Source organism: Corvus brachyrhynchos, unplaced genomic scaffold (assembly GCF_000691975.1).
Source record: "Corvus brachyrhynchos isolate BGI_N302 unplaced genomic scaffold, ASM69197v1 scaffold413, whole genome shotgun sequence".
Lineage (NCBI taxonomy): Eukaryota > Metazoa > Chordata > Aves > Passeriformes > Corvidae > Corvus > Corvus brachyrhynchos.
The window spans coordinates 394722-416948 of record NW_008237240.1 but is presented as its reverse complement, the minus strand read 5'-3'; the positions used below and the strand labels follow the sequence as shown (position 1 = coordinate 416948).

The window sequence follows — 22227 nt, the reverse complement described above, 5'->3', positions numbered from 1 at the left end:
GTTATGTGAGGCTTTATTCTACATTCTTATTCCGTAAATAACAAACACCCCCCGTTCCTTCAAGCTCCTTACTTTCTGTAAAGCTGCAGGGAATGCAAAAATGAGGGCAGCTTTACATGTCAACAATTTGGGCTTCAACATCATTCAAGGCAAGGTTGGATGGAGCTCTGAGCAACTTGATCGAGTGGAAGGTATCCCTGCCCAGGTCAGGGGGTCTTTAAGGTCCCTTCTAACCCAGGCCACTGTATGACCACTAACAGTTGTGTTCTGCTGCTGCTGGTCAATGGGTTTTTAGTTGCTTTATCGACTCCAAAATACAGACAAGTTGTGGAACATGATCTTTTATTAATAACAGGCCACATTTGTACTTCGAAAGGAGTGAAATTAAAAGGTGTATTAAAACATACCCACTCTAAGCAATCTATTTTCTTCAGTAGAAAAAAAAGCATACAACAGGTAGAAATCCTATATACACAGTATATCAGTTCTAGTCATCAGCCCCTCCAAACAGTGTTCTGCAAATTGGTACAACGGTGTTAGAACAGACCATCCAGTTCCAGTTCAGTATGAATTTCAGCTTTTGACTTGTTCATTTAAGACAAACCACTAAGTACCTAGTCCAGTTTACTGATCTCAGGATACATACAAGGTAGTACTGTACATGAAGACAGCAGTGTTAGGCTTTTACTTCTGCTTATTATTTTTGGAATCCTGCCTTGTTATTAAGTCTGCCTCATAAACTTTGAGTACATGGAAATCTGTAATCAATGTCTCTATTAAAAATGTAGCAGAAGCCTGATTAACTGTACCTTAAACAGCCCTTTCCTCAACTCCTGCATTTATTTCAAGCAGATTGGTGTTGTACTCTATACACTGGAGGCTTTCAGCCCAAAATATCAATCACTGCAATGAACCACGAATCTATGCCATCTTTTTTTTTTTCTTTTTGTTTTGAGGAAAATAAAAAAAAGCATAATGTTAGTTCTTAAATTAGTTTGGCACATTAAAAAAAAAAAAAAGCAGGGGGAATGCAGAAATTGCATCCTTCTCTCACAACGTCCTTGGGAGGGGAATGTCTGGATCCATGCAGGGCTGGCAGGCATAGAATGAATGACACAGACCACGGCATGGCAGACTCCAGCTCTTGGCCTTGCACCTGGCCTCAGTCACACTCAAACACCTCAGTCCAGCAGCTGCCACCACTGGTCAGTGCACCCCTGCACAACTGGAGAAGGCCCTGAAGAGCCGAGCTCCAGCAGCCTCCTCACACCAGGTAAAAAGGGACCACTCGGCACCTTCTGATTAAGTGTCACTTAACAACGCGGTAAGTGAGCTATTCCTGCTCTGCTGAGCAGGCAGGAGCAGGGTCTGACATCTGGCTCTCGGCATGTCAGTGTGAGCCCCGTGCTTCAGGAGAACCTCCACTGTTTTCGCGTACCCCCCGCGCGCAGCCAGGTGGAGAGCTGTGAACCCCTCACTGTCAGAAATATTGATATTTTCTGCACTGACAAGTTCTTCTACTACTTCAGAGTGCCCGTTTTCTGCCGCAAGGTGTAATGCTGTCCTACTTAAAGGGCCTTTGGCTAGAACACTGGCCCTTTCATCCATCAGCAGCTTTGTTGTGGCTAAGTGGCCGCTGCGAGATGCCAAGTGCAGGGCCGTGTATCCTTCTGCCGTGGCAGCCTCGATGTCTGCCCCGTGCTTGAGGAGCAGCCTGGAGGTGCTGGTGTGGCCAGTTTCAGCAGCTATGTGGAGAGCAGTCTGCAGGAGCCCGTTCCGGACGTTGACGTCCGACTCCAGGTCGATGAGGAGGCGGGCGACGCGGTAGTGACCCCGCTGGGCGGCCAGGTGGAGCGAGGTCCTTCCGTCCACGGTCTGCACGTTGACGTCGGCGCCGCGCTGCTTGGCCAGCAGCTTCACGATGGGGAGGTGGCCTTGCCAGGCAGCGTAGTGAAGGGGCACCCAGTCGTCCTTTCCCTTGATGTTCACGTTGACGCCTCTTCTCAGCAGGATCCGCACGATGTTCTCCTGGCCGTACTGGCAGGCTATGTGGATGGGGGATCTGCCCTCAAAATCCACCTCGTTCAAGGACGCATTCTTATCAAGCAGCATTTTGGTGCTGAAATCATCCCCATTTTGGGCAGCAAAGTGAAGAGCAGTCCACTGGTCCTCATCTTTGGCGTTGACGTTGATTTTCCTGGCCATAATCAGCTCCACAATGCTTTTAAATTTCTTCTCAATGGCTATGTGAAGAGGAGTGGACCCTTTCTTGTTGGTGAGGTTAGGGTTAGCATTGTACAGCAGGAGCCACTTGACACATTCTTCTTGACCTGCTTCAACAGCCAAGTGCAGAAGACTGGAGTTCCCATCTAAAACAATGTCAACATCTTGAGGCTGGAGGATCTTCATCAGCTTGCTGGTATCTCCAGATAAAATTGCCTCCGTTAGCTTCCTCTTCTGTATGTCTGTAGTACCAATATCTAAATGGATAGAAGGAAGAAAAAGATTTTTGAGGGTGGTGAAACACTGGAACAGGTTACCCAGAGAGGTGGTGGATGCCCCATCCCTGGAAACATTTAGCTTCATCTAGTTGAAGGTATCTCTGCTCATTAAAGGTCCATTCCAACCCAAACCGTTCTAAGATTCTATGGGAAAGACAGCATCACAATTCTGATACTCGTCACACCTTACCTGTCCGTGTCTTAGGCAATGAGCTGCCTGCAGAGCAATCCATCCCCCCCACCCCACAGGAGTCCCAGAACATTTTCAGGTCAGATCTGGGACCCCATTAACTCTGTCTCTTATGGCATGAAGACTGAAGGATGTTGTGGTTCATCTCCCTGCACTAACCATTTTTTACCTAACTGGAAAACAAATGTCTGGGGTTTGCAGCACTGGCCTGGAAAGTGAGGGGCTCTTTATTACAGTGGTCATTGGGGCTGCTGAGAGGGTGGCTTGAGTCCTCTCAAAAGCTAAGGTGCTCAGGTTTAGGCTTAGTATAACTGAAAAAGCCACAAACTCAGCTGACCTGACTGGGCAGTGGCTTTAATGCCATGTCAAGTGGGATGCTGGACTAGTAACTAGTCACCTCCCTTCCAACCAACCTCTACATGACTGATTCTGTAATTGCTTTAATGGGAGTTTATTCCTTTACAAAAGTAAATGGGATTTACTATTTCTCATTAGATCATATTTGGGAACCACAAAATTTTTTTAATTTTTATTTTTTCCTTTTAAATAACTACCTCCAGTAAACAAATTTGTAGTGCTGACAGCAAGAGAAAGCAAGGCTAACAGTAATTTCCAGAATGTTATTCTACTCTCCAAACCATTGACTCCCATGCCCCAGTCCAAACAACTACAAAGGAAAACCTGACCATTTTTTAGAAAGCTGAATCTACAGATGAAACTCCTGAAAGGCGCTTGTCACTGGAGGCAAGTTTGGACTCAGAAGAGCTGCGGCTGAGATCCTCAGGGCCTTCCATAGTCTGTGAAATCCCTGAATCCAACTGGGACAACAACTCGGAGAGACTGTAATCCTTAACTGATGGTAGAGCAGGCTGCTGTTTCTTCTGGGACAGTGCACAAATCCCCTTCAAGAGAAGCACACAAGCATTTTAGAAAGGTCAGCAAACAAAACTGAGCACGAGACCCTACAGAAGAAACATAAATTTGTCAGTCTGCAGGTAGCCTTTAAACATTGTTTGTATCAAATGAAACCTATGAAAAAGGTCACAGATTTTTCAGAAGAAGGAGGGCAGCTTTCATCAGTACTCACAGAGCCACTAAAGCCACGTGGCTCTTCTGTCTCCAGTGGTTTTTAAGATCAGTCACACTCACACAGTTCCAGCCTTTATCTCCTAACTGTCCTGCTCTCCCTCCACCGAATAAGACGCACTTGGAATTGGTTCTGCCCTGAGGTTTTCCTGAGCTGGTCCATGCACCTGCTGTCATTTGTGCATTCCAGTCCTTTACCAAGAGTCACTTCTACCAGGCAAGATCGTGCTCAAAAGCAGCAAAGAGAAGGTTGCTTAGGACCTTCCAGGTCATAGAGCAGCCTATTCCTCCCAAAACCCAGCAAGTTCGAACAAGAAGTGGAAGAGAAAATACCTCAGGCTGCTGTTCTGGGGCATTCTTGGTGTCCAGGTCCTGAGTTATCATCTCTTTTGTTTCATCTTCTGGCTTTTCACAAAGGGCCTCTGTTTCTGAAGTGATTTCTTTGGAGAAAACAAGAGGTGGTTTTAGCGCTCGGTTTTTTTAGGAGACTTTCTGAGATGCCCTGTTGCCTGTCTCTATCAACAGAACTTAAAAAAGCTCTGAGATACTGTGGGAGAAAGGTGCCAATCCTTACCATTCCATCTAGCACCTCATCAGTGGGCACCAGTGTGCAGCCAAGCCAAGGGTACCCAGGGCTGCCCAAACAATTCATTTTCAGTCACACCAGACTGGTGTTACACAGGGGCCACACTGAATTCACAGCAGGTGCTTTGGGCAAGTTCAAGCCTTTAGCTGGCAGAGAAGTGACTGTACAAACTGTTTCCTTACAAGAGAACAATTCCGTTTCTCAACGTACAACAGTAAAAATTTAGAGAGCCAGGTCCTTCAACGCTTTGGTACACTGCAAACCACACCAACTCCAGCTTGGCCTATACCCCAACACACACAATCAGAAATAAACATAATTTCTGGCTAAATGGACCGACTGGTTCAGTACAAGGTTTATTCTTGGCGTGTTTACATAACACCACCATGGTCAGACATGTCCTCAGATAATCCCTTCCTCCACAAATGAGTAAGTGGCCTGTATCATTGTCTCCACCACACAATATGCTCTATTTATTCTGTCACAGAGCTTCTCAGCATTTACCCCAAGGATTAGCAGAGTCCTGAGCAATAACATGACTCATAGAAGAATAAATGGGCAGCCAAGTTACAAGGAAATCTTACCTTGAAATGTTGGCCGTTCACCAGGATCATCTTGCCAACATTTTTGCATCAGTTTGATCAAGTTATTACATGAATGAGGTCTGGATTTGGAAACAGCAGGTAGCTCTGGGCGGTGGCCTTTAACTACTTTTACCATAATATGTAAAATGTTGTTTTCCTCTGTGAAGCAAAAGCACACAAATTTAGATGTCCCAGCAAAAGGAATCACTTCTCTTTTTTCTAAGAGCATTAAGAGTGGCATTAGGCTGAAAATTTGTTTTCACACCCTCTTTTCTAGATTTCTTATCAATAGGGGAAAACAATTTTTGGTTGTCCCCTCCAAGGAGGTATTTTTCAATGCAGTAACACCTGCTTCTCATATATCACTTAAAAACAATTTTCAGCGAGTGCCTGTGTTCTTTTCCCACCCATTAAAGATAAAGAACAAAAGGAAAAAAAAACCACCTCAAACAATTCTTTGCTACCTCTCTTTGGATTTCCCTATCTGCTGTAAGAAAACAGAACCTTAAGTTTTATTTAGACCAGGTACCTGAACTATTCATAGAGGTGAAGGAAGAACACAAATCAAGAGGTGCAGTAATGCAGCTCCTGACTGTAAATCAACCACTGGGCTGAACGGAATCTCTCACTGGGAGAAAAAATAATAGTAGACTGGAACTTGTTGGGACATGTTTGCTATACATAGGCCAGTCACAGACACAGGAAAGTCATAAAGAATAAATAGCTGCCTGTTGAGCGGTGCATTTACTGCAGGGTGGAACAGGGCTTATTCTCACAGACAGCTTTTTTTGTTTTAAAGGAACAAATCTGTACCCACAATCTACAAATAAACTACAGAACCTCTCTACAGAGAAGCTGTTTCTGAACAACAGCAGAGTTGCCTGCCAAGCAGGCTTTGCCAACACATCAGAAGTCTGTGCAGGCCACACACTGATCTGGAGCTGTGCAGCAAGCTCCAGTAGAAGCAAAAATGTGCAGACAAGGGCTCCTGAAGCAATACAGGTTCTGACTTCATGATGTAAGACAAAGGAAGAATTAAGCTTGTGATCAGAATTTGAGAGTTTAAAAGTGCTTACCACATAAGATTGTCAGAATTTGGAGGTCATGCACAAAATCTGGGGCTGGTGGGGCAGGAAGCGTGCTTATCAATGGGAAAAAGGAAAAAAATCCAAGATAACACACAACTTACCTGCAAAAGGCTTCTTCTGCGTAAGAACTCCCCAAACCACAATGGAAAAGCTACAAAAAAAAAAAAAAAAGGCAAAAACTTTACTTCCAGGAGTTTTTTTAAATAAAACTAAAAAATTCACAGAAGTGTAATTTGTTTTCCTTGTCCCTCCACTTTTGCATCTAAATTCAGCTGATGAGCACACACACACAGAGAAAGATGCAACCAAGAACCATGATTTCAAAGTCTAGCTTTGGCAGGGAGGTACCTGAGGCAGCAAACACAGGGACTTGCTGGAGGCTGCCAAGTTCTTGGTAGCATTTACCAACCACTCCACATCAGCACTGACAAAATCAGAGAAAGCATTACAGTGGATTTAATTTAATGCTTCTACCCTGCAAGATAACTTTAAAGGAATCCACTAATTTAGAATAAGAGATATCTCTTTAATCTACAACTGTAATTTCCTTTTCCTAATAATTTTGCCATGAAAGAAGAGCCAAAGACCTAGTGATGAAATCCAATGAAGATAACTCAGAATTTTGTCACAGACTCAAAAAGTAGGTCAGGATGTACCTTTAGAAGGGAAATTAAAGGTGGGCAGAGTGCCTCCCATTGCCAGTTGCTAACAAGTAATTTCAAGACCCAGGATCACCTGCAGTTTTTCTAAATGCCTCTACCCTGCAAAGACTTTGCAAAAACAAAAGCTAAAGTGACACATTGCAAGATGAGGCTCAAACCAGATTTAGGGGTTTCATGCTTAAAAAAAGTAAGAAAGGACTCATTTTACAGGGTTACTAAAAGAGTATTCAGGTGTTTTCACAGTTCACTGACCTGTACACATCATGTTTGGTGTCAAAACACCTGTTTTTCTCCTTGATGCGCTCTGGAGGAAGGTAGGCAATAGTGCCACACAAGCCATCCATGCTGATGTCATGGGAATGGGACAAACCATTGCACTTTGCAAGCCCAAAGTCAGAAATCTACAGGAAAAAAAAAAAAAAAAAAAGGAGGAGGAAGAGGGTGAGAAAAGTGCATGGTACCATTAGACTTTCAAGGTGTTCACAAAATACTTTCTGCAAAGAACAACAGACGCAACCCAACACATACAGTGAAGTGCTGTTCAGGAATATTAAGCCAATAAAACATCTCTGGAAGCATAATGCCCTGGTAGGCTTTTCTTTATGGTTAAGCTAAAAGAAGAAGAAGAAAAAAAAAATAAAGGCAAGCAGTTTTTGCAAGCAGCAGCATGCCAGCCCATTACATAGCAAACACAACAAACAGTCAAGACAATTTATTGTAATTTAAACCAGTTGAATTTAGTTACTGCAAACTACTTTAATGCAATTATTGGCCCTGCCACCCCCTTTCCCTATGTAACCTCATGTTGTACGATGTGTTTAAATGTCCTGGCTCTCCAATGAACTCTGGAGAATCACTCTTTCAGGTATCACTGTTGAACTGACCTTGCCAACAAGGACCAAGCCCAACAGCAGAGCCACCAAGTGCTACAAAAACCCAAATGGAAACACACACACACATACACACACACCAAAAACCAACACAGGGAACTCTTTTTGGCAGCCAGGAGATACAGCAAGTTGGTGCAGTGACGCAGTGAGCACAGCTGAAATGAGCACAAGTGACAGCAAGTTTATAAAAAGGACACACCTCCACTTTAATATGAAGTGTCAAGCAAATATGCATTCATTTGCTCTCAAAGGCATACCAATCATCGAACAAACAGATAGGCCAGGAATTTCCTTTGTCTTACTTATTTCCCACTGGACAAAAAGGTCTATTATGCCAAGTGGAAATTTCAAGAAAAGTCAAGTCTTTTTGGACCACTGAGCTCACTGATTTTAGTCTACATGTTAGATAAGATACCCCCTCCCCCTAACTTATACATTCCTTTTATCTAATAAATACTCAGGTTTTTCAATGACTCATTCCCCCTTTTGATCTTCACAGCTTCTCCTTTGAGAAAGTTTTCCCTCAAAACAACACGCATAATTAAAAAAAGCTTTTCTTTTTTTTTTTTTTTTTAACTAGGCTCCGACTTTACACTTTGAGAAGTTTCTCTCTAAAGATACCACAAAACTAGTTGCAACATGTGTCCATTACTGGAAAGGGAGAAAACTGCTGCCAGCTTCAGCCTCCTGGAGAACAGGCAGGTTATGCAGCCATGCAAGGAATCTCCCTTTGCCATAAAACAAACAAAGCAACCCACACAGCTTCAGCAAGAACTTCTCCCATGGACAAAGAGCTCAGCAGTGGCATTCTGAGAAGCTGGAGAAGTCCTGCATTCTAGAACACAGGTATGTCTGACTTGTTGTGCATCTGTATCTTTAATCTGTAGGGTAGCGTGGGAATGACTTGAGAACAAAAAAACCAAAAAAACAAAAAAAAAAACAAAAAAAAAAGGCGGGGGGGGGAAAGGGAAAAAAGCAAAGTCATCTGGAGGAATAGTTTCTCATCCCTGTAGAGCTACACTCTCAGAGAGGGACTGCTGGACTCCTCAGCAAGCCAAGCACTGGAGCCCAGAAAGCAGCAAGTAATCAAGAAACCCACACCCACAAGCCAGGTCACCATGGGAAGAGCCAAACTGACCACCCCAGGAAATGCTGCATGAGTCTGGGGTGCTTGGTGCTCCACAGGAGAACAAAAGCACAACCCCAGCATCACACCAGGCTGTGGTGTCAGGTTATATATGATAATATATAAATAAATGAACCGAACCCTGCAAGTCTGAACGGATCCGGTGAAGCACTGCTCTCCTTTGATTAATGTGAAGCACAGGCTTGTATACACCTCAAGAAACCCAGGCATAATTAAAGCCACACACCTCCCTCTTTGTCTAAACAATGCCGTGTTTCCTACTGCGTGTGTTAAGAAATAAAGATGAAATGCAGACAGCAGGGTGACACTCCTGTGTTCGGAGCCACCAGCTACGGTGTGTGAATCTAAGGCTGGGGGCCAAGGCAGAGCTGAGAGCTCTACACAGAAAAAGTCACCCTACAAACTAAGAAACAGCTGAAGTACACAGCATACACCCTCCCTGGCCTAGCAGGAGCTTCACCTTGTGGAACTGTCCCAACCTAGTATGAAGGATTGGGTGTTATGCCAATTAATAAAAAAATCACCTGTAGAGCAGGGCTTCGATCATATCAAATTCTGCAGTAGAAAGCACTGGAAATTGAGGAATTGTTATCTTGCAGGCTGCAACAAAATAGTGAGATTCTGCAGACAGCTTTTCTGGCTTTTACTAGCTCCTCTAGGGTGAATTTTCCACACTGCACGGTGTATTTAGTCATGCAAGTTCTTTAAACACCAGTGGGAACTGCGCAGTGGGTGGAAGATACAGCCATTTCACTTGCCTGTTTTGCCTTTAAATTGCTTGCCAGGCACCTCATTCTGCAACACCCTTGCTGGGGAAGGCAGTGGAAGCAGAGCACCCCTTCCCCACTCCTTCCTCCACATCCTTGCTGGTCCTTGCAGCCCACCCCGGGCTCTGCCCTTCCCCACCATCCGAGGGAATCCGTAATCTCGCTCCTCACATCAGTTATTCCAGGTGGGTCCCACGGCGCTTCAAAAGCGCCCGTGGTATGAGCAGGGGAGACACGGAGGCGACAGACTGCTCCATTCAAAACCCGTGGTGGGGAGGTAGGAAGAAGAGAAAGCAGCCTTGGCCAAAGCCCACGCAGACAGTGGGATGGTTCATGTTCAGGCAGCTCCGCTCGCTCAAGGGCTGCACGAGAACAAACACGTGAGCGCCGAGCAGGGACGGGAGCTGCGCGTGTTTTCCTGCCCGCTTCCAGCAACGCTCACTTTACTGAAGGATCCCAAGATCTGAAGATTTGTATTTATTTATTTAGTTTTAGTTTAGTTTGTTTTTAACTCATGCGTGCAAGCCTTTCTCTGCTCCTGCCTTTTGTGGATTTTTCCACTCCAGTCCGCAAAGTTTCCACTCCACTCGCAAAGTTTTAGATGCTTTGAGAATTTTTTTGTGATTTTTTCTCTTTGAAAACCAGAAAATACACTCACATAACTCAGTTACTACAGTCAGCTATTCCCAAGCACTGCAGGAACAAAATGAGTGCTTGGATAGTGCTTTTTTTTTACTGATGACTCCTGAACTCTGCACTAAGCTCCTGATGCTTTATGTCATTTTTCTGCAAGCAAAACTGAAGAATGCACTGCAGTGGACTCAGGGACGGAGTTCACCAAAAGGTTTTCTGCATCAAATCCACTGGATTAATTTTTAATCACTGCTGGAACATCCAGTGTTTGTCTCTGTACAAAGTCTCTGCACTGGGATATTGAGTGCCCCCACATTTGTCTATGGGGTATTCGGGTGTCTGGCGGTGGGGGAAGTTTCCCTTGTTTGTTTTTTCTGGGGGTAGGGGAAAAAGGCTTTTACATTTTTGTTCTTTAAGAAATGCCTGCAATTTTTAAGAAATTTGCACAGGTCACAGATTTGGACTACTAAAAATTATGACTAAAAATTAATTCCAAATACCAACACAATCTGCACTTCAAATCTATGTCTTTACTTCAGTGATTATGAATGCACTTCACTTAGCTTCTAACAAGAATCTTTCTGAAACAGACTCTATTTCCATCCTTTTCCAACCTGCCCTGAAACTTTTAACTCCTCCAAACCCGTTTCAGGTGGGACATTTGTGACGCTCTTTTCAGAAGCAGCACAAACCAAAGCCAAACATCCATTTTAATCCATCGTGAATCTGCATTACTGTAACAGGGATGGTTTTGTTCCCTCCCCTGTGCCACCACAATTAGATCAATCAGAGAATTGATCAAGGTGCAAACCAGCTTTGTTGGTTGGGATTAAAGAGCCATGCATCAACAGCCCTGCATGGAAACCTTGATCAGGAAGGGTGGCAAACAGGCAGAAGGGATACACAAAACAAAGGTTCCTCATCTGTAATAACAAGAGAGCAATTGCCGCTGATAAAAACGTGGCTGTGCTACCTACACCAGGCAGTCTAATAAAAAGAGACAACTGCTCTTTACCAGCCTGGCCTCTGGGTATTACTGGGACCTACAGTTAACAACCTACATGAAGAAGCTTTCTGATCATCAAATTTCCCATCTGACTAGGCTGCTTCTAACTGCATGCTCAGAAATTTTGCAGCTGAAACAAATAAAAGTGAAGCCCATGGAGGCAACCTATCTATCCAGACCATCAGCACAGTACAACACAGCAGCAAACTTCACACTGGTTTAAACTGGAGGACTGGGGAGGGGAGAAAAGCAACTACAGTGAGCTTAAAGCAGTGCACAGCTGAGAGCAGCTCGTTCTGCTTCAAGTTGTTTAAAACCAAAATCTGGGAGATGAAAAATAACTGGTCAGGCTTGTCTCTGTGTGTGCATGAACCCACACATACATGTATGTGTGTCTGTGTGTGTATGTGTACAAATATATATATGGCAAGATGAGGAGCTGCAAAAAAACCCAACAAACTCAGGCTGGATAGTGGGAGAAACAAGAACTTAAAAAAAATAATGTTTCTGCCCAAAAGTATTAAGTGGCAAGTTGGTTTAATTTTAAACACCTGAGCGAAAAGTAACACTCCTGACCATGAGATATTGGAAGACAGAAAACCTGTGAAGCAGCAACAGAGATAGGAGGGCATGGAAGCTGGCAACAAGTTGGGCATGAGATTTCTGCACGTGGTGGGGTGTTTATTCTCCTACCAAGGGCCCTGGAGAGAGATCACATCGCAGCAGGGAAGGAGCAGAGTCACGGCCCACAAGGGCAGCGCTGGAATGTGGCATTGCTTCCCCTGTGCCAGCGATTGCCACATCACAGTAGCTCAGGGGACACATCCAGAATGTGTGTGGAGGGCAGGAGAGCTGAAGAACGAGCTCAAAAGATGTGGTCCAGTTGAGCAAAGAAATACATGTCGGACAGCATGTAAATATTGAAAGATTGAACATAAGGAACACTGGAGAAAGGAGCAAGGGAGGCTCTTGTTGGTACAAATAGAAGTAAAACGTTGACATGAAGGAAGAAAAAGCAGGCTGATCCCTGCTAGCAAAGCCTGCCTGGGTATGGAATAATCCTGCCAAGGAAAGCACAGCGTTTAAGGCAAACAAGAGGGAGCAGGACATGGCAGGGAAGGGAAGGGAGCTCCCACCACCAACTCACAAGGGAGGATGGATGCAACCATCTTCCAAAAACCAGCAAAGCTTTACCTTCCGCTGCACGTATTATACACAAATATTTCAAATCCCCAGAGAATCCCCCAACATGCCTTTCACAGAGTTAATATCTGTCTATCTATATCCCTGTTCAGGCCAATCCCATCCTCCTAATTATCCTCCCAAGAACAAAATTCAGCACACGCTTATGTAATGCACAGGCTTTATGATATGGAGGCACCCACTTGATGATAAGTTCTGTACAGCAGCGCTGCCTTAGTCACCAGCCTCGCTGAGGGCTTTACAGTGAGCATGGTGCTCATAAAAGGAGCAGGGTGTGTTTGCATTTAACTGCAGGATGGCACAGCAGCATTTCTAATGCTCTCCACTGGAAGACTGTTTCCTGGCTCAAGGGCAAACAGTTTATAAAAGTCCTCCCTACCTCCAAACTCTTCTTTCACAGTCTGCAACATCTCTCCACTCACCTTAGGACTCTATTAGGGACAGGTCACCTACTAAATTAATGCCAACATTTAAAAACACTTCAATCAGCAGCTCCATTAGCCTTCCAGCAAGAAAATGCACATTAAATCAAGCTGCAGGGTCTGAAATTTAATTATAAATTTCACGTCACACCAAAAGAAGGTTTGGGGCCACATTTTTAAAGTGAAGGCACCTCACAGAATATGTTCATCTCTTATTTTGCATACAGGTTCTTGCATCTGCTTTCCTTCCTGGAGGGGTTTCCAAGATGCCTGTGGATGTAGAAGACTGCTGGCTGGAAAAGGTTTGGATTAGACCATTCCTTCCTGAACTCCATGGAAAGGATCTGAAGACCTTCATGTGTTTCCTACAGTTCAGAGATGTCAGCAATGACCTCACCAGAGACTTATTTATTTTTGTACGTTTTGCACTTTGCCCCCTTGTGTTACATCACCACCCAGATATAGGCAGAACATCAGGCACTTCAACCTCCTGAAACAGTGAGAAAAACACAGCCTTCCTATCTTGGCTCATGGATGAGTCAAGAATTAGGAATTTAAGAAGTTATGCAAGCAAGCCTGAACTTTTAAGTAAATAAATACTTAGCAAAGGCCTCTGAGCACTAGTGTGTGAGAACAGACTTTGAACAGCTCAAATCCTGATGTTACAGTCATAATAGCATGACCCCCTGTAGATACCTCCTACCTCATGAGTGCGAAGCCCATCTATGTCCCTGCTTTGATGTTTAAGCTGTGCTGTTCAGAAGGAGGATGATACACCTAGAGCCCAGGTTTACCACTGCTGTAGCTCCTTGGGCTGAAGTCATTAACTTTTTGTGAGTCATAAGGCTGTGCTAATCAGAAGAGAGGCCGGACATCAAATCCTGATGTTACAGTCATAATAGCATGACCCCCTGTAGATGCCTCCTACCTCAGAAAGAAAATCCTTCTAAGAAATTAATCACTAAGAGGCCTAGTAAAAAATCTGAGACCATCACAGGTGTGATTTCATTAGTGGCACACACCTCTTAGGGCTCCAACCCTCTCATGACATCAGGAGATTTGTCTTTGTTTAATGAAAACTTCATGTTTAAAATGGTGCAGGCAAGACCAAAGCCACTTTATCAGCAAGGGGGCCAGGAAAACAGGGAGCAGATGGATATGGCACTGCTAAAAAAAAAAAAATAATTGAACACTAAAAAAAAAACAGGGAAAAAACTTTATTTCAGTCTCCTTCCTCTCTAAAAAGGAAGTTGAGAAAGCAAGTCCAGCTCTCAGAACAGAACCTCCAGCAGAGAAGGCTAACAAGTTTGCCAGCTTACTCTGGAAATGGATAATGAAAAGAATTTCATGCTGTTACAGCCACAAAAAAATTCCTTTCAGTGACCTGGTATGCATGAACAGTCAGGACAGAGATACTTCCTCAGTGCACATGCCCCGAGCAAATGGAAATGAGTTGCCTCTGGGAAGGTTTCTCCAGACTCCAGCTGTAAATGAGATCTCTGCATTTAGTGGTGCAAAGACCTAGAAAGAGGCAACCACGGGAACTGTGAAGTGGCAAAGATGATTTAGAGGTTCACACCTCTTTTCTCTCCCTGTTCTCACCTGCCTCACGACCCTACTGCAACAAAATTTGTAGCAGTACCCATTAGGTCTCAAAACCAGAGTTCACTACATCCTTTTAATATTTCAGGAGGGTTCTCACAAGTTCCCTAACCGTACCTCTATTTATGTACCAAAGTGGTGCATAAACCAGGTGGATTTATTTAAGGGCTCTATTTGGGTGGATTTTAATTTGGGAATCAGAGGGGTTGGGTCAGTGGGCATTCCTCTAATTCTAAAGGAATACTGCTGGCTTCTCTCAGGCTTTTTGCATCTGGCAGGAGCCGTGGTGGAATGTCCAAAGGTGGGTCCCTAGCACAGAGTGTCCGATGCGTACCTTGACGTGGTAGTGGGCATCCAGCAGGATGTTTGCAGGCTTGAGGTCCAGGTGGAGCAGTGGAGGGGACATGCAGTGCAGGAAGTTCATCCCCACCGCTGTCTCGTGGATGATGCGGAAGCGCAGTTCCCAGGGCAGAGGCTCGGAAGCCAGGAGCTTTTCCAGAGACCCCGTCTCCATGTATTCCATGACCAAGCCGACCGGCTCTTTGCAGATGCCATACACAGGAAGGATGTAGCGGAACTTTGCCATTTCCATCTTCCTGGCTTCTTCCAGCAACTCCATGCGCTCCCTGGGTGGAAGAGAATGGGACATGAGGGATGGAGCAGCTGTTTCTCCTCACGCCAAACACGCACAGAACATTTCTTATAAAACCAAACACCACATTTCACCATCATCCCCTGACTGACCCACGCTGCCCCTCGCCAGCCTGCATTCCAGGTGTATTTCCACATTTAGTAACGTTGGGTTTTATGCTTCCAATGGTAGGCAGCTCCCAGCTGCAGGACCGCAGGGGAGTCCTACGCTCCCCCAGTGCGAACACCCCGAGTGCGAAGCCCATCTATGTCCCTGCTTTGATGTTTAAGCTGTGCTGTTCAGAAGGAGGATGATACACCTAGAGCCCAGGTTTACCACTGCTGTAGCTCCTTGGGCTGAAGTCATTAACTTTTTGTGAGTCATAAGGCTGTGCTAATCAGAAGAGAGGCCGGACAGCATCGCTTCAGCAACCCTGTTGGTGCATCCTGAGCGTACACAGACCCAAACCTTGGGAGAGGAATCCTAGGGACCCACCATTTAGGGAAGCAAACTGCCTGCTGTAGCCAGGAAGACACAACAAAAGCCTCCCCAAAACACAGACTTGACAACTCCCCCCCAGCAGGTGCCAAAAACTCCCAGCACACCATTGTCAGCGATGTAACAGGCCCAGTCCCGGCAGCTGTAATGAGCACCCCGGGTGGTTTACAGGTCACTTCAGCCTGACCCTGCACAGGGTTAAGTGTTACTCAGTCTGAGCTGCAGCCTCCCAGGTCAAGACCCTTAATTGCTGTGCCTTTCTTCTGCACCTCCCTCACATGCTTCTGCAACAGCCCACAAGGACTCAAGTGGCATAGAGGAAACAAGGGTCCCCTCCCCGGGCTGGCTGTGCCCACTGAGAGGGGCCACACGTGATGGTTTAAAGAACCTTCAATCTGTAAAAACTGCGTTATTGGTGATGATGGACTCTGCCCAGAGCAGCTTTGGGCCACGGGCACTGACACATCACTATTGCTGTCACAGATTCACAAAAGAGGGCACAGGGAGGTCAGACAGGTAATATTTCCTGAGCAGACCCTCTCTTATTACACAACAGCTCCTGCAATGTACCCAAAGATGTGCACACTATCTAATGGACAAGAGTACCTGAAGTAACAGGACCAAGTCTGTGCCCTGTGCCACTAACAAGGGATGCCAGTTACCCCAGCGGGAGCCTCGTGACAGAACCTCAGCTCCATCAAACTGTTTTGATTTTTAAATTTTAAATCCAAGGCCAGCTAGAAGCACTGTCCACTTCTAAAAAGAGAAAACACCAAATCCAGCCTTCACACAACTAAGTCTTTTCTTCCTGCGTGTCCCCCACTGCCTGGATGACCTGGGAGAAGCTGAAACGCAGCTTATGAGGGACCCTCAGATTTTGTGAGCTGTCACTTGGCCCTCAGACTCGGCAGTAGGACACTCCCCAAGGCTGGCAGTGTGCTCTGCTGCCTGCTGTGGCAGCCTGCAATAACCTGATGCAGGTAACATTTCCCACCAGGGCCTAGCCAGCAGCAGCAAACCTATTTCAGAGGCAAGACCAAGCTGAAAGATGGTTTTAAAGAGGGACAGACATGCTGAGAGAGGAAAAAAAAATAGATAAGGGAAATCTTTCCTATTAACCATGTTGGCTCCTGTTGCTCCCTACAGCAACTTTCTTGTGAAATAATTGCCTTTGCAGACAAGTACCCAGTTTGCTCCTTGGCACGCTGGAAGGGAGCGCCCATGAATAACACAACCAACTCCTTGCCCCCGAGCCACACGCATAGCCAGCATAATTCACCGGGCTGAGCGCTGGAGTCGGGGATGTAAAACACCCGTCTGAGCCCTCCCAGGCAGAGCAAGAACGCAGCAGCAGCCAGCGCCTAACAAGAACCACTGACTCCTCGGGATGGGGTTCCAGGGCTAACAACAGCCTCAGAGAGCATCACCAAAAACACAGACTGGCTGCAAGAAATGGGGCGTTTTCTACAAAAACAGAATTTTCCGTTTCAATAAAGTAATTTTTTTTTTAAAAAAGCTCCCTTTCTGCTTGGACCAGCTCCAGTGAACTGAGTGAATTAACAGACTAACAGGCGAGTGCCCTCTATCTAATTTGCCTGATTAAATAAAGCCCCCGTGCAACAATTACCACCCTGAGCACTTTCCCATACCCAGAGCATTCAAAACTGAATCAGCCAGAGGCCTGGTACAGCCGAGGGAGGCTCGCCGGCTTTCAAACAGCTTTCAAAAAGGCCCCTGCCACCTTTTGAAAACAGAAAAGGAGAGAAGACAAAAGAAATCAAGAGAGCCAAAGCAGTCATTAGCCAAGTGCTGGAGCGCGCTTGCATTAATCGTATTAACACAAACAGCTCGTTAAAGCAAGATCTCCTCCATCAGGCAAAGATCAAAGGTCTCTCCCTTCCCTCTCCCCTCACAAGATGCCACCGGCGCTGGGCGCAGCCCGAGGTGTTCTCGGTGCGCCCATCGCCTCGATACGCGAGTGCTGATGCTGCAGCGAAGGGTGCTGCAGGGATGGAGCCTCCAGCTCGCATGGAACAGATCAAGGATGGCACGGGAGGGGGCTGCGTTGTGCTGCTCGGCTACTCCGGTGCTTAGGAATTATTCTGCACTATCCAAGCAAAGGTCCTGGTGGGGTTTCTCAGTGGAGAGCCATAGGTCTAGCCCCTGATATGATAGCTTCTTATTTACTGAAAGGGTCAGAATTATCTTCTCTAGGCACCTCGGCTCCGCTCCCCTCTCCCTCCAGTACTATATCCTAACTTTATGGTAATAAAGGAAAAAGGAAAAGGGGGAAAGGAGAGAGAAGAAGGGAGAAGAGGGAGGAGAAGGGAGGGAAGAGGGGGGAGAAAGAGCAGGGAGAAGAGGGGAAAAAAGGGGGGGGAAGGGGAAAAGGGGGAGAAAGGAGATGAAAAGAGGGGAAAAGGAGGAGGGGGAAAAGAGAAAAGAAAAAAGAGAGAAAGAGAGAAAGAGAGAAAGAGAGAAAGAGAGGAAAAAAAGAGAAAAAGGAAAAAGAGAAAAAGGAAAAAGAGAAAAAGGAAAAAGAGAAAAAGGAAAAAGAGAAAAAGGAAAAAGAGAAAAAGGAAAAAGAGAAAAAGGAAAAAGAGAAAAAGGAAAAAGAGAAAAAGGAAAAAGAGAAAAAGGAAAAAGAGAAAAAGGAAAAAGAGAAAAAGGAAAAAGAGAAAAAGGAAAAAGAGAAAAAGGAAAAAGAGAAAAAGGAAAAAGAGAAAAAGGAAAAAGAGAAAAAGGAAAAAGAGAAAAAGGAAAAAGAGAAAAAGGAAAAAGAGAAAAAGGAAAAAGAGAAAAAGGAAAAAGAGAAAAAGGAAAAAGAGAAAAAGGAAAAAGAGAAAAAGGAAAAAGAGAAAAAGGAAAAAGAGAAAAAGGAAAAAGAGAAAAAGGAAAAAGAGAAAAAGGAAAAAGAGAAAAAGGAAAAAGAGAAAAAGGAAAAAAAAAGAAAAAAGAAAAAAGAAAAAAAAAGAAAAAAAGAAAAAAAACGAAAAAAGAAAAAAATTTTAAAAAAGAAAAAAAGAAAAAAAAGAAAAAAGAAAAAAAGAAAAAAGAAAATGAGTGTACACACAGGACAGCTGGGGTCATGTAAATCACAGGGTGCACACACTTTCTCCTGTAAGAGTACCAGAAGACAGGGGCCCACACATCAAGAGCTCCAGCACTGGGTCCAGTGCCAAAGAGCATCTCTCTGTCAGAGAAGTCAGCACAGATCAGCTGTTTGCAAGCAACCAGAAATACTACATGAATGGGAGACCTCCCAACAGCTGTCTGTTTCCACTCCAAGTCAGACCCCGCACAGACAGGGCTGCATTCCTTGGATTCTCCTGCAGAGACAAGGGCCTTGCCCTTGCCCACTGCCCCCGTCCCCAGGGCCCAACCCTTGTCCCACAAACCCTGCCACAAGAACAGCATGCACCCAATCTTTATGCCCTAGAGATAACACTGCTGTAAAACTACAACCTTAGACTCACCAGGCAGTCCTTGCAGTTTTATATTCCCCCACCACTACCACCACATTTCCCTAATGGAGTCTGAGAGCAGTTAAAGTTGCTCCAGAGAAACTCAAAATTTGTAATGGGGCCATTTGTGTGAGCCACCTCCAGACACAGAGCAGCCAGGCTTCTCCCAGCCCAGGGGAGATCCAGCCCTGCTCTCCAGTCAGGAATTCAGGCTTCCTCTTCACAAACTGCTGGTGGTGCAGATGGAGGTCCACAAAATTACACCACCCTTGAATTTCCTCAGAAACTCTTTTCATCTGCATCATGACAGAGGTTTTAAGAGCATGCAGTGGCCTCTGCTCTGCAGGGTACGTTTTTAACAACTTCTACACTGCTGACTCTCAGAGAACAATGTGAATATGAGAAGACAAGAAAAACCACTGTATGGTCAGGGCAGAATATGCTGGGGCAGGGGGAAGGGAAGAAAACCCCTTTTTTCAGGTTAACAGATGTCAGCCCTGCTAACAGATTTCTGCAGTGCAGCTCTGGTACCAGAGGATTACAGGCTAACCCGGACAGCCAGGCTCACCCCATCTCTTTTAAGGAGCACAAGGTGAATCTTAGGTTCTCCCTACACAGAAAAGACGTTCATTCACCTTCACCACCTAAATAAATGTCCACTAACAGCAAGGCATTCCTAAAACCTCCTAAATGTCTAAGTCCTGCTCCATTCCCAAATCCAGGATGTGCAGAGGGAGACATATGTAGGGCTTTGCTCATTTTTTTTCCCCCTAATCAGGAATTTTTTTCCACCTCCACACCCTGTAGTCACCCCCATGGCCAACGCCTCCAGCAAAGAGCCCTCTCCAGGAAATGTTACATCCTTACAATCTGCACGTTTACGTTCAGCAGAGGAAATCCACACAGTATTCTCTCTCTCCCAGCTTGCCACCCTTTTTCTCCAGACCACACTTCCATTCTGGCCCACACGGGTAAAGAGAAGAGACTTCACCCTCTCCACTGCACGTCCTGGGGGAGAGGCTCCTGCACCTTTCCGTCACACACTCTTTTGTTTGGATTCACATTGAATCTCCCGTCTTGAGAGCATCCTGAATCCCATGTGGGAAACGAGATCTCAGGAGCCGGGAAAGCAGGAGCAAATAAGGTGTTAGGAATGGAATTTGGCTGGATCGTCTGAGAGGGCTTGGGCTTAAAGATAGAAAACACTTCTGGCTCTACATTCAGTTTTTCTTCTGCTTGAGGCCACTTGGCTCTATGATGTGATAATTGCCGAGGGAATTACTCCAAATCTCTCACTGTCTGCAGAAACACCGAAAGAGAGACTACACAGAGTATTACCACCACCAAGCCATTACAAACAGGGTTTTAATGTGGTACCAAATAAATACATCAGAAAAAGCCTCTGTGCTTTTCAGTTAATGTTTCTGATACCACTGGCAATTCTTCTTACTCTTCACAGGGTTCCAAGAAACAGCTAGTCCAGTTAATCTCCTGGATTAACAACCTAATTACAAAGGCTTGTTGCAACCTGCCAGCTAAAGAGGCAGTGTTTGATTCTGTCTGTGCCCCCCACCCCACCATTTGAATAGCACAAGTTTATTAGAAAAGTTTTGGGTGAAAAGCAACCAACTTCTGAAACGGGGTTGGTAGAGCAGCCCAAGAACTAAAGGAGAAATAAAAAAGAAAATAAAAAATTCAGTGTAGATTTATTTTGCAGGAGCAGCTCTTTCAAAGGCCAGGGATACTCTAATTTCTTATCAATGCTCTCCTCAAGCATCTGAAGCACAAATTCTGCAGTAAATAAATTACTATTTCAAGAAGCAGTTTATTAAAATCAATGAGAAGCTGCAGGAGCCCCATGCCCTCAAGGTTCTCCAATTCAGATGGCATTTTTTGCTTCCTGACCTGCATGTTTGTATGGTCTTCCAATATTTGCACACCTCATAGCCACGGAGGGACAGCTGGCTCTCTACTGCACATGGAATATATTAATATAGAGATTTGATAGCAAATCTCAAAATTAATTGTTCATATTAAAATAGGCAACAGCATCCTTTGTCTCAGAGCAAAAATCAACTTTCTGAGTAAATTTTTAGATGTACACTGCAAATGAAAAGTATTACAAATGTTCTAGTTTATTTTTAAGACATGTTTTAATCTTAACTTCAAAATTAATCAGCTACAGTACTATTTTGATCAATAAGCATCAAACCTGAAATCTCCTTTGAGGTTTTAGTAGTAGGAGGGCTTGCAGGTTAGCACAATAAAACTCACTCTGCAACTTAAAGGTCTTTTCCATTTTATTCACAGGCAGCACAGTTACCCAATGCATATAGTAAACTCTCCCTCCGCAAAGGACATTTAATTTCATTTACTATACTCCATAAGCCGTGCCTACTGCAAAGTCAGAAATTCAGATAATGGAAAAGATGCTGCACTACCCCAGAAATCCTGCAGAAGATGGGTTTACAAACAGTTTTAATCTTATCTCCCTCCTTCTGCAGGAAAGGAAACAACGGGAAACCTTTTGTGACTGAGCCAATCCACGTCTCAAAAACTGAGCTGCAGAATCGGCTTGTGAGCTGGCAGAGATCCCAAAGATCAAGTGGAGCTAGGAAAGCTCCATCAACATGACTTGTGCATATTCACCTCCCTCTGCACAGAGGCTGAGCTGCTGGAAGCCACTACTGTCCCTACAACACAAGGATGTTTCTAAAGATGCATCTGACAGCCTTATTCTCCTAGGAAAGGAGACCTGCCCTCGATAGCCCCCATCCCTGGGGGTGTTCAAGGCCAGCTTGGACGGGGCTTGGAGCAACCTGGTCTAGTGGAAGGTGTCCCTGCCCATCGCAGCGAGCTGGAACGGGGTGATCTTTAAGGTCTTTTCCAACCCAAACCGGTCTATGATTCTGTGATCACACACAGACAGCGTGAGCACAGCACAGCCCATCATCCTCACCAAGGACTACCACGAGTGACACAGGCCGGGGAGCCGGGGAGTCCCACCGTGGGCCACCTTTTCCTGCAATCCAGCACAGCTGCACACTGGAGCCCCCAGTGAGGGCTCACCCCGAGCAGCCGGACACACGGAGAAGCGCTGTGCCTGAACTGGAGCCGGACACATTTCCCAACACGTCTCCCTTCAGCACCCGCTCCCTCAAGACACCGAACCCGCGGCTCCAGCGCCCACACCCCAACGCCCCCCAGCCCGAGCCCGCTGCCACCACATGTATCGCGACTTCTACACTGCGAGCTAAAGGCCCGGCT

General features: G+C 45.3%; 2 protein-coding genes and 1 long non-coding RNA gene across 3 annotated transcripts; 2 read left to right on the top strand and 1 right to left on the bottom strand.

Moving 5' to 3' along the window:
* Positions 1-325: 325 nt before the first annotated feature.
* On the bottom strand, positions 326-15031 carry RIPK4 (receptor interacting serine/threonine kinase 4). The gene is given in 7 exon segments (XM_017730180.1): positions 326-2526; positions 3363-3593; positions 4111-4217; positions 4948-5106; positions 6137-6186; positions 6950-7098; positions 14702-15031. Coding segments are annotated over 7 exon segments (2235 nt in total). The 5' UTR covers positions 15017-15031; the 3' UTR covers positions 326-1302.
* On the top strand, positions 7112-13756 carry LOC108445650. Its single transcript, XR_001860597.1, has 2 exons — positions 7112-8433; positions 12993-13756. It is a non-coding gene; the product is annotated as an uncharacterized LOC108445650 (long non-coding RNA).
* Positions 15032-18153: 3122 nt separating the features above from the next.
* Positions 18154-18357, top strand: LOC103612877 (101 kDa malaria antigen-like; the record flags this gene model as incomplete). Its single annotated transcript, XM_017730173.1, has 2 exons — positions 18154-18225; positions 18280-18357. Coding segments are annotated over 2 exons (150 nt in total), but the record flags the coding sequence as incomplete, so codon positions are not given.
* Positions 18358-22227: the final 3870 nt, after the last annotated feature.